The sequence below is a fragment of the Pristis pectinata genome, chromosome 10 (genome assembly GCF_009764475.1).
Source record: "Pristis pectinata isolate sPriPec2 chromosome 10, sPriPec2.1.pri, whole genome shotgun sequence".
NCBI lineage: Eukaryota > Metazoa > Chordata > Chondrichthyes > Rhinopristiformes > Pristidae > Pristis > Pristis pectinata.
Window position 1 is genome coordinate 29,635,668 of NC_067414.1, and position 13,088 is coordinate 29,648,755.

Genomic DNA, 13,088 nt, shown 5'->3' on the forward strand with positions numbered 1-13,088 from the left:
ACCTGTGAACCCAACATCAGTGGTAGGAAAAATACTGGAAAAAATTCTGAGGGAGAAGACTCGTGATCACTTGGAAAGGCAGGGACGAATCAGAGATGGCCAACATAGATTTGTCAAGGGGAGATCCTGTCTGACCAGTTTGATTAAATTCTTTGAAGAGGTAATAAAATATATTGATGAGGTCAGGGCAATAGATGTGATTTACAAGGACTTTCATAAAACTTTTGGTGAAGTCCTACATGGGAGACTGGTTCAAAACATTAGGCCCATGGGATGTAGGGCAAGTTGGCAAACTGGATTCAAAACTGGCTTGGCAAGAGGAAACAGAGGGTTAGGGTAGAGGGCTGTTTTTATGATTGTGTCCCACAAGGATCAGTGCTGGGAACCTTGTTGTTCTTAATATATGGGAATGACTTGAATGTGGATGTGGGAGGCAAGATCAGTAAGTGCGTGGAAGACACAAAGATGGGCGGAATTGTTGATAGTGTGGAAGGTAGTTTTAGGCTGCGGAGAGATATTGGTGTTTTGGTGAAGTAAGCTGAAAAATGGCAGATGGAATTTTATCTAGACAAATTTGAGGTGATCCATTTTGGGAGCACTAATGAGGCTCGGACATACACCATGAAAGGTAAGCTGTTATTGAGGAATGGGGGATTTCAGAGTGTGTCCATAGATCCTTGAAGTTGGCAACACAGGTAGACAATGTGGTTAGGAAGGCATTGGGATATTGGCCTTCATTAGTCAGGACACTGAATACAGAAGTAGGAAGGTTATACTCCAACCTTATAAATCCTTGGTCAGACCTCAGCTGGAGTATTGCGTGCAGTTCTGGTCACCAAGGAATAGGAAGGAATATGAGGAAACACTGGAGAAACTGGGGCTGTTCTCCCTGGAGTGGAGAAAGTTGCAAGGGGATGTGATTGAGGTATTGGTATTGGTTTATTATTGTCACTTGTACCGAGGTACAGTGAAAAACTTGTCTTGCACACTGATTGTACAGGTCAATTCATTACACAGTGCAGTTACATTGAGTTAGTACAGAGTGCATTGATGAGAACGATTATAGCAAGGGTAATGAGTAGATCTGTGGAGAGCAGCTTGCAACGAGTCGCTACGCTCCGGCGCCAGAGTATGAGGGGTATAGATAGGGTAGACTGCAGGAAACTTTTCCCCGTATCAGAGGTAGATAAAATTAGAGGAAGCAGATTTAAAGTAAGGAGGAAGAAATTTAAAGGAGATATGAGGGAGATCTTCACCCAGAGAGTGACAAGTACCTGGGATTCACTGCATGAGCGAGTGGCTGAAGCTGGGTCGTGGACAGCATTTAAGAAGCGTCTAGTTGAACACTTAAATTGCTTAAGCATAAGGGACTATGGACTAAGTTTTGGGCGGTAGGGTTAATATAGACAGGTGCCCACTGGTTGGCATGAATGAGTTGGGCTGAATGGCCTGTTTCCTTGCTGTATGATTCTATGATTACAGGCTATTTACAAATTAAACCATGCCAAATACAATACAAAGATGCAATAATCACCCCAGCTGTGCATGTCATCCATTCTGTAAACCTTCATCTGTCCATGTGGAACCCCTGTGACTGCAGCACGGGTGTTAGAACATTGCCAACTTTCAGTGGAGGAAGTTGCATTTGGGAATAACCTTTAACAACTGTGAGCCGATAGGGCCTGACTTCTTGACATGAGTGACAGTAGTCTGGGCTGGCAGGCTGACAGGAAACAACGTAGGAACTAGTGGAGGGGCAGGGTGACAATCAGGATTATTTTGATCCTGAGAGAAGACAGCAATTGTGTCCCCTGGACTGGCATGTCAGCAATCTGATTGTTTTGATGGAAAGTAGATTTTTGGCCTCTTGTGAGCCCCAACAAGTCCCTTTAATGGTATCCTGAGGATTGATAACAATAGTCTGAGCTTGCAAGGTTGCTAGCCGAGCATGGATAACCAAGGTACAAGCTTCCATTGCAGCACCCAGATCGTGGGTGTCTTCTGCTTGTGCTGCAATCAAAGGTGAGAAATCAGCTTCAGCGATTGCATGATGGCTGGGCCTACAAGCCTGATAACTAAATTACTGCCAATTCCATTCTGAAGTTGAGGGCTCCAAGCCTTGTGCAAAGAAGTGTGTAAAATTGGTACCGGTCTCCTCCATGGACCTTGACATCACATCTTGGTTTTCTGGCAATTAACTCGGCCTATCCATCGATCTTCTCCTTAAGGTTACCCCATCATACTTTTCATGTGTGTCACCAAGTCACAGAGTCATAGCACAGAAACAGACCCTTCAGCCCACCATGACCATGCTGACCATCAAGTACGTATCTATACTAATCCCATTTACCTTCACTTGGTCCATAGGTATCTATGCCTTGTCGATTCAAGTGCTCCTTTGTTATATATAACACTTGTTATATATGAAATATAGTTTCCTCCTATGTACCCCATTTTTGTCACTCATAATGTTATATATTTCTACCACGTCCTCCCTCAGCTTAACTTCCTCCACTCCAAGGAAAGCAAACCAAACCTCTCCAGTCTCTTTTCAGAACTGAAACACTCCATTCCAGGCAACATCCTGGTCAATCATCTCTACACCCTCTCCAGAGCAATCATGTCCTTCCTATAGTGTGGCAATTAGAACTGCACACAGTACACCAGATATGGCTTGATAAAGTTATGCCATAACATTCATGCTTTTTTATTCTATGCCTGGCTAATAACATTTAGCATCCCATGTGCCTTCTTCACATTATCTACCAGTGCTACCACCTTCAGGGGTCCTCTGTTCCTCAGTACTCTCTAGGACCCTACCATTCATGTGTATGTCCTACTCTTATTAATCCTTGCAAAGTTTATCACCTCACACTTATGAGAATTAAGTTCCATCTGCCATCGCTCTGTCCATCTTGCCAGCTGATCAATCTCATCTTGTGGCCAAAGACTATCTTCCTCACTATCAGCAACACCATCAATTTTAATGTTATCCGCAAACTTATTAATCATACCTCCTATAGTCCTCTACAGCAGAGCTAGTGAATGACCTTGCTCTGGGGGATTGATATTTGCACTATCTCCCTACTCTGGCTGTAGCCTAATATGCCAGGTGATTCACCACATGCAGATGCTGTCTCTAAGCTAACCTCTACAGCACGCAAGATGTCAGACCCGGTTGGTGCAAGTGTCAATTTAAGTAACTTTCTGCTTTCCTTCTCTTCTTGCTCTTCTATCGCTGCTGGTTAGGATACATTTCTCCTCCAACTGAAAGGAGGTGAGGGGAGTTGAGGGGTGGTGGAAGGAATGCTGTACGCTTACACCAAGTTCATATATCAGAAGAAGAGGAGAATGGATGTGGGGAAAGGAGGATTATGTAGATATCATCGCCCTCTGTGATCTCAGATCCTGCCACAGGCTATGCACTCTAGGGATGGCAGGCACGCTTTCCTTCATGGGGATAAGGTGATGCTCATGTACCTGACCCTTCCTATTTCCTGCTGCTGCTGTTTGAGCATCATCTCATCCGACAAGAGAAGTGAAAGTTAGTATAAGTTAGTATTGTGTTTGGGTGACATGCTTGTTGTTGGATAACTGGCAGAGTCTGCTAGTTGTGAAATATGAATAATGAAACTTGAAGAAGGGTTAAGTGTCTAAGGGTGTGATGTAGTACAGGTTAGATTTCAGTACTGAGAGAGATTGTTGGTAGTGGTATTTTGATAAGTGTCTGAAGTTACTGATAAAGTCAATGGGATTACAGTGCTATCTGATGTGTTTAATGACTGTGAACAAGTAGGTGAGATTGTTGAACTTCTTGTGGAACTGTATTGGTCCTTGGGCTCAGTTCTTGGTATTCTTCTCCACAGCTGTTTCTACCCACTGCCTTTTGAGCAGATCAAGAGGGCATCCTGACCCCCTGTGAACACAGGACATCTTGCTATCCCACTACCTCCTCCAACAAGGCTGAAGTGTAGTTGCAAAATGTACAGCACACCTTGTGTGCTGTGCCACTTATCTTCCGGCACGTCATTATCACCAACAGCTGCTGTCACAATGGATGGTCCCGTTTGGTGGTGCAGACAAACTTTATGCAGTGCAGGTTAGCTTGCAGTGGTGCTAATCTCTCTTGATACTGGCTCCCTGCTGATGTAATATGGCAAATAGGGGAATTTCATGCACTGCCTGCAGCTTATTGAACTGGCATGGATGAATAATCATGATCCTCTTGTCCTTTTTTCAAGCATTATCCAATTTAACTCCTCAGTTGCAATCTGGCACCAATACCATATATGTTTACCTTCATTTTATTGTTCATTTCTGTTTCTAACTCATCCTAACTCTCATTTATGATTTGTCACTCTATATTCCTCTAGATTCCTCAAATCAAGTCAGCCTAAACAAACTTTAACTCATCCAAAAGGCCGAAAACTGCTTCCTATCTGCACCTCTAATCACAATGTCCCTTTAGCATGGAATTCTCCTTACTCTTAAAATCCACCCCCAAATCTACCTCCATTTACCTCCCCCAATTCACCTTAGCCAAGCATCTATCCTTTCTGAGAAGCAGCTTTAGCATTTCCCTGTGTTAAGGCTGACAAATAAACTGCTGTTATATATGTAAACATTTTACCATTGAAATAGTTACTTAATGTGTCCCAAAAACTGAGATTGTCTTAATCATTGAAATTAGTTTGCTTTATTCATTTTGAAACACAGAAGTATCAAGACTGTTTCTGTACATGTAAATTTAAGATAATTCACACTAAATATATTACAAAAAAACCCAGGACCATTTAAATTTCCACAAGAGTTGATTTTAATGTTCAGAAAGCACAATCAAAATAAATAAAAAAAACATAAACAGTATAGTGTTACCACTAAAACGATGCTGTGTGGCCAATACATATTATTCTATAGCCCCATAGCCGGTATCTGTAGGAACAAAGACAATCAGAGTGGTGTATCAATGTAGTGTGCATCCTCTGAATATCCCCTATTCTAAATCACACACAGAGCTGAGGAGAAATTGGAGTTACAGCATATTGGCAGAATACCCAGTCTACATTATGTACAATTTGCTCTTTATTTAGTTACGAAGGAGATGCTTGTGTGATATAAAGGTCAGAATGCTGGTACTTTTAAACTGTGCAGAAGTTCCATATAAATAGACACAAAATGTCAGAAGCCTAAATATTACAGGACTGTCTCATTGCTACACAGTAAAGTCAGATTGTATGCAGAAATTGATAAGGTAATACTTGGGAGGTTCAACAAAGGTGCAACTGAGCTATAATAGAAGCAATTTTATACATTTAGAAAAACTTTATTGCTATGTTTTAGTACTTTTTAATGCAATCCTACTATTACCCTTTCTTAACATGCTTTATCCCATCTGCCAAAATGCCGTAAAAATACATAATGCACAACTACATTTATTTCATATAAGAGAAATTTAGTTTAAAGGCTTTTAATATTGGCTTTATTTATAGGTATGTTTTATGAACCAAGTCATTAAAATACACTAGTAATTGCAATACTGGTTTAGAAAGAAAATCTTGACATGGGATGTTGGATAACTTACCAGTTGTAGAGTGAATCTGTTGGTGAAAATGCAATAAGCCTTTAAACTTGATCAAAACCCTTATCTATGCATTCATTCCTTTTTGTTCAGAAACATCAAATGGAGGGAGGAAGGAGGCAGGGAGCGGAGAATTAGGATGAAGTTTATATGTATTCAATGAGGATGGGGGAGTATATTTTTCAGATTTAAAGAAAATATAGACTTGCATGAAATCAAATAAGTGCCCAAACCAAAATTCTTTTAAGAAATTTCCCAGAAATGATAAAACTAGCATAATGTCAAAAAGTGTCAAGCTGTTTCTTAATGACTAAAATAGATTACCTCACAGTTTAAATTAAAAAGTTTCTCCTGGATATTATTAAGGATTGTAATTTACAATTAAACACTAAAATCCAAGTAAAACACAAAAACTCTCCAATTTTTAATTTCCTGTTTAGACCAACAGCCTGGAACATTGCTTCTCTGCTTATACAACGCAGAAATCTTTTACTTCTGATTCTTTTAATAATTTGGTCATTTCAAAAAAATAATCATCACAAAGAATTTATCTACACATTTGTGGAACAAAAGTTACATTGTAACACACCAACACTGTCTTCTTTTAAGGCACAACACATCGTTTATGTATATTCTTCTTGTCAAGCTTTACAAAAAGTGACTATCCTCATAAAAGCAATATGTTTTTGAATCCAGCTGCTAACTTAGTATAAGCTCTCACAGTAACTAAGTTACACAAACTGCAGGTCTAGATGTGATTGTCAATGTAGCCCAGTGCACTTCTAATGCAGGTTCAGCCTGGATAAGCAGACTAAAGTTTGCTTGAAACACTGCATTATTGAGACAATCCAATGGCAAGGAATGCCGTTGAATAACTTCATGCCGGATGCATTGGAAGCAGCTTCATGTTTCGTAAAGAACTAGTTCATTGTATGAGCTGTTCAAGCATCCTGGGCATTGTATAATCACTTGAAGAGTTGTAAAATACACACAACTTGCACTTTATCTATAATGAACAATATTTTCCTAAGACCAACATAGTTCCTTATGCAGAGGTTCAATGTACCAGTCACTGTTCAGCAGTTTGAATTCTCAATAGCCTCACATGACAAATCAATTCTCTTCATTTCTTAAGACAAATGTGGAAGCCAGAGGTGCTGTAGATCACAGAGGGAAACTTCACATATTCCTAAAGGTTGCTAATAGTTGTTGACTTTGTATCTCTGGCTGTGCTGCACAAGGCAGCTACAAGTATTCAAGTTCCAGTGCTTGGTTCAAAGCCAACAGATCAGAGTGGCTTGATATCCTCCAGAATGGCATATTGTGCTGCAGGAAGAAGAAAATGAAACAAACTGTTCAGCATTAATAATCAGTGAACCTGCATTAACAACATGTTGATAGATTTAAATTCTGCACTCTTAAAAGTGTCTCAGTAAATATAAATAAATTGAGAGTAGATGCTAACTACAATGGTTTTATACTGCAACTAATTGTGTTAAAGCAATTGGGCATCAAATGTCAGAATCTACATCACATTTTTCTGGTTATAATACAGATAATATTATAATATTGTTGTCAAACACCCTTGCTACATTTTTGTAGATGGGATTTGGCACTGCATAAGACCATAGAGTGACTTTTTGTAATATCACACTCTGGCCTTACTTTGGAAACATAAGCCCCAAAATATCTATAGGCATTTGACCTTCGTGCAAATGCCAAGAACCTTGTGGTAGGAGAGAAGTTCATTCAATTAAATAAAACTTTTGGATGGCTGTACTCTCATAGTGTATCTGATATTAACTACTGAGGGAGGGAACATGCGAGTGGTAGAGTCATAGAATCACAGAATTGTACAGCACAGAAATGGGCCCTTTGGCCCACCATGTCCATGCTGACTTTTTTGCCCATATACTCTAGTCCCATTTACCTGCACTAGGTCTCTTTGCTTTTTTGCCTTGCCATGTGAGCTGTCTAAATGCCTATTAAACATAATAATTGTATCTGATTCCACAGCCTCCTCTGGCAGTACCTTCCAGGTATTGACCATTCTGTAAAAAACTTTCTCCTTAGATCCCCTTTACAACTCCTTCCTCTCCCCTTAAACCTATGCCCTCTTGTTTTTGATACTGCAACCAGGGAAAAAGATTTTGACTATAAGTCCTATCTATGCCTCTTGTAACCATATATATTTCTCTCTTGTCACCACTTAGCCTCCTTCACTCCAGGGAAAACAAACCCAGCCAAGCCAATATCTCACCATAATTAAAGTCCTCCAATCCAGGCAACATCCAGTGAATCTCTTCTGCACTTTCTCCAGTGCATTCACATCCTTCCTGTAGTGTGGGGACTGCCAATTTTCGTGTCATCTACAAACTTACTAATCATACCTCCTAGATCTAAGTTGTTAATATACTATCACAAACAACAAGGGTACCAGCACCAATCTCTGTGGTACACCACTGGTCACAAACTTTCAATCAGAGAAGCATCCTTCCAGCAGTTCCCTCTGCCTCCTATAACCAAGCCAACTTTGGATCCAATTAGCAGGTTTGCCTTGGATCCCAGGAGACTTAACCTTCTTGAACAGCCTACCATGCGGGACTTGTCAAATGCCATACTAAAATCCACATAGACAACTTCCACTGCTCTGCCTTCATCAATCTTCTTAGTTATCTCCTCAAAAAACTCAAATTAGTGAGACAGATCCCCAGCAGAATGCCATGCTGACCATTCCTGATCAGCCCCTGCCTTTCCAAACGTACATAAATCCTGTCCTTAGAATTTTCTCCAATAATTTCCCTATGACTGATGTAAGGTTCACTGGCTTATAATTACCTGGCTTATCCCTACTGCCCTTCTTAAGTAAAGAAATATTGACTATTCTTCAGTCTTCTAGTATCTGGCCTGTGGCTAACAAAGATACAAAAATCTCTGTTGAGATGCCAACAATCTCCACTCTTGTTTTCCATAACATTCTGTGATAGAATTCATCTGGCTCTGGGGATTTATCAGTCCTTATGTGTTTCAAGACGTCTATTATCTCCACCTTCTTAATACTGACATGTTCCATACTATCAACATACTCCTCCCTGAACTGACTATCTTCCACATCCTTATCCTTGGTGAATACAGATGAGAAATATTCATTTAGGACCTTTGCCCACATCCTCTGGCATCACACATAGATTACTCTTTTGGTTCCTAAGGGGACCCACACTTTCCCCAGCTACCCTCCAAAGATATTTCATGGCTCTTTTTTGCACTCCTAATCCCTTTCTTAAGTTTGGTCTACTCTCCCTATATTTCTGAAGAACCTCACTTGATTCTGTTTACCTACACCCATCACATGCTTCCTTTTATTTCCTGATCAAACCTTCAATATCCTTTGTCATCCAAGATTCCCCGATCTTGCCACCTTGGTAATGATTAGTCACTTGTGACTCTCACAATGACTGCAATTAACTCTTTTTTTGGAGCCTATAAACTCCTCCGTAAAATGGCTGATCAAACAAGAAAGGAAATAAAATTCCATGTAGACTAGTCTGCATGGACCTTCTTCATCTCACATCTTTATTTTATATCTTCTGGTTATGAATGATGATGGACAGTAAATTTATTCAGGGCAACACAGCTAGTGGAGCTGCTGTCTCACAGCTCCAGTGACCTGAGTTCAACCCCGACCTGAGTTCAACCCCAGTGCTGACTGTGTGGGGTTTGTATGTTCTCCCTGTGATTGTGTGGATTTCCTTTGGGTGCGACAGTTTCCTCCCGCATCCCAAAAAAGTGTGGGCTGATGGGTTAATTGGCCATTGTAAATTGCCCCTGCTGATGAATGGTTGATGACTGTGGGGGGGGGGGGGGGGCGCAAGTGGGATTTGATGGGAATGTGGGGAGAATAAATGGGTTAGGGTAGGATTAGTATAAAAATGGATGGTTAATGATTGGTGCTGACTTGGTGGGCTGAAGGGCCTGTTTCTGTGTCCTATCTCTATGACCCTATCCCTTTAACATGGTGTGCTATGTGATCTAATTTCTCAGCAACTGTCTTCAGGATGAGATGAGATGTTAAGTCAAGACTCTGCCCATGAATTTGGTGAAATTAGAGATCCCATGGCACTTATTGAAGAGCAGTGGAGTCATCCTGGGGGAATAAATAAGGAGAAATTATTATCAGTGATAGGAAAATTTAAAGTGATAGACAAAAGAAACTAGGGGTGTGATGAGGAATTTTTTTTAAGGTGTCAAGTTGTTGTTATAGGTTTGAAAGTATGATGCAAGTAGAATGGTAACTTTCAAAATGAAAGTTCAAAAGGTGGAAAATCCCAGAGATATTGTGAAGGAGTAGTGGTGCAGGGCTAATTGGATGGCTCTTTCAGAGGCTTGGCACAGGAACGATGGCCCGAATGCCCTCCTCCCATGTTGATTCTATTATGCGGGCTCATGTTTTTCTCTCAACCAACATCACCAGATTTTTTAATTGGTGTGTAAGTGTTTTGGTATGTTCTGAGGATGCGAAAGGAACTACAGAAATAAAGATTTTATGCTTAATGCAAATTTCCTATTGCGTTTCAAATGAATAGTCCAGGGCCAAAAGCAAAGGTAATCACACGTGCTCAGATTCTGAATGGACACTGGTGCAATTGGATGATTTCAGGCTTCAACAACTGGTTGGGAGCCTGACACTCACAATCTACTTTTGTACTTCTTATTCAGTGTGTTACCACAGATCCCACAACAGAAACAGTTATGGTTGTTCTCTCCAATACACACTGAAAGTTAGGCAAACATCAGGGCTGTGTAGCAGGAAGAAATATTGCAAGTCCACTGGGGGATGCCCAAACTTTGGCCTTCAGCCTTGTACATCCAATTACCGAATGCATACATACTCTACATGGTAGCTAATTTATATCAGTTGAGAGAGAAAGGGATCATACTAACTCTAATTATTCACCAATAATGCAAAGGATCAACAGCCAAAGCAAACAATATTTTGCGTTGTTTAAATAGAGCATCATTATCTTGCCCTTGCTCAAGAATCTGGTTAGACTGCATTAGGAATCCTCTGACCAGTTTTGGGTTCTTCACACAGCGAGCTTTGGAATCCTTAACTGTGGTTATTTCCTTCAGAAATAATACACTTGATGATCTTTTCATGCAAGGATACAAAATTGCTTCATAATTTTCCTCTTGAGAGGATATTTTATCTAGATTGCTTGGGGAAGACCAGAGGATATTTGTATAAGCTGCAAAAGCATAGTGTGTTAAATTTTAAATATTTCTATTTTTCCAAGAAGAATGCAGATATACTGTATGGGATAATCAACCCTTTTCACAACGTGAATGTGGAATTTCTCTATGCCTTCAGGATAATACTGGTTGTGAAGAAGTTCACTTCTTAGAAATGGCACAATGGGCGTTGTCTGCATAACCTGATGGTCTTTTCAAACTAATGGCGAGCCACGTTCTTGAACCTCTTGTAGTCCTCATGGTGAATGTACTCCGACTTGCTGTACGGAGAGCTCCAGTATTTTTACCCGGTGAAGATGAAGGATGGGAGATGTACTTTCAAATCAGGATTTGTGTGAATTGAAGGAGATCCTGCAGTGGGTGGTGTTCCCATATGCCTGATGCCATTGTCTTTCTAAACGGTGAGGATTTAGATTTGGGATGTGCCATTGAAGAAACTTGGTGAGATGCTATGGTGCATTCTGTAGCTCGTGCAGACTGCAGCCAGAGTGCAGTGGTAGAGGGACTGAACATTTAGGGTCATGAATGGGTGCCAATTAAGTGGGCTGTCTGTATTAGATGGTGTTGTGCATGAGTGTTATTGGAGAAGGAATCACTCAGAGAAGCGAAGAGTAAACCATTTGCTTTCTGACGTGTGCCTTATAGATGATAGAAAGGCTCAGGGGATCAAAGAAGCGAATTCAGTAGTGCCCTTCCAAAAAATAATGTAATTGGCCAAAAAGAGGTTTGAACAGTTGCTGGGACAGTGTACATCCAGAAGCATGCACCAAAACAGGACCTGCATGGTTCCCAATTGGATCATGCTAAATTCAGTACAGTTGCTGTTGACACTTGGCTGTGGAGTCATCAGAGAAGGACATCAGCCCTTAAAGGCACCCTCCTCATTGCAGAAAGTGGCACAATATTACACAATGGCTATCACGGAGGACAGAGTGGCTTTAGGAGAAGGCTAAGAGCTCCACATTTCACACAACAGCACACCAAAGTCCTGGTGCATGAGATGGACACCAGGAGAGAAGTGTCTTGCACCCTGAGAGTCGGGCAGATGTGTGGGATGTCTGGAGGTCACCTATACAGCAGGTCACATATATAGCAGGACCCCAAGAAATTTCATTACCAGACCAGAAATATCAAGGTGAGCTCTAAACTGACATAATACTGCTCTTGCAACCTGACACTTGCTCAGGCACAAAAATAAAAAGGCTGTTACCCTTCACATCTCCCACCATTACACTACTCTCTCCTCACCACAGGTCTCCTACCCCTTCCACTACCTGCACTGAGGCCAAACCACAAAAAGAATGAGAATGAAAGTCTTTCATCACATCATTTGGGCAAAGACGATGGGGCTGGATGAATGAAAAGGAGGGCAGCTGCACAGATGGAGGGTCCTTGCAAGTGCAGCGTTCTTCACCAATAGAGAAGACCATCTGCACCACGTGGGCAGTGGAGACACGGAGCCCCAAACCACCTCAAGTGCGAGTGCAATTAGCAACCTCCCAGAAATGTTTGCTGTCAGTATTTGGTTGTGACTACCATATCCCCTTTTGTTTGATTAACAGATAACATCATTACCTGCATGAGCAAATGGTTCTTCCTATCCTAGCTTACCCGAGGAAGAGGACATGGAACAAGGGAAGCAGAAGGAACAAGAGGGGACACTGGAGGGAGAGGAAGAGGAAGATGATGATAATGACCTTAGTGTGTTGTTGTGCCTAACACCCCACATCACCTTCGCAACAACAGATTGGTGTAAAGGAACATGAGTTGCAGGGAGATGCACTGGGCACTAGTGGTCTGCAGTTCGGCACTGGTGAGGAATCTGGTGCAGTGGCTCATTGGACTAGGGACAGAGGGTGTCTGTGCATCTGTGTTCCCCAGGGTATGCAGATGATGGGGATCTGTCATAGCAAGGCTGGCATTGGTGCAGAGTGATACGGTGCTGTCAGGCCTGCCTCAGTGGATGCAAGGACATGGAGGAATATAAACAGCACAGCAATATATCTCCATGCTCTCACAATAGGTAGTACGGGGCTAGGAGACAATGACCTACATTCTGGAGGACTTGCATCCCCTTTAAACTTTCCCTCCTCACCTTAAAGCTATGTCCTCTAGTATTCGACATTTCTACCCTGGGAAAAAGATTCTGGCCATTTACCCTATCTTTGCCTCTCATCATTTTATAAGGTCCTATCAGGTCTCCCTTCAGCCTGATGCTCCAGAGAAAACAATCCAAGTTTGTCCAACCTCTTCTCAAAGC

At 41.4% G+C, this 13,088-nt stretch overlaps 1 protein-coding gene across 6 annotated transcripts in view; it reads right to left on the bottom strand.

Moving 5' to 3' along the window:
• Positions 1-4,810: 4,810 nt before the first annotated feature.
• Positions 4,811-13,088, bottom strand: part of eya4 (EYA transcriptional coactivator and phosphatase 4) — a 343,216-nt gene continuing 334,938 nt past the window's right edge. For all 6 annotated transcript variants that reach the window (XM_052024458.1, XM_052024460.1, XM_052024456.1 and 3 more), the window contains one exon: positions 4,811-6,904. In XM_052024458.1, the coding sequence (XP_051880418.1) occupies positions 6,824-6,904 (81 nt within the window). In that variant the 3' untranslated portion in view covers positions 4,811-6,823. The remainder of the gene's footprint in view (positions 6,905-13,088) is intronic.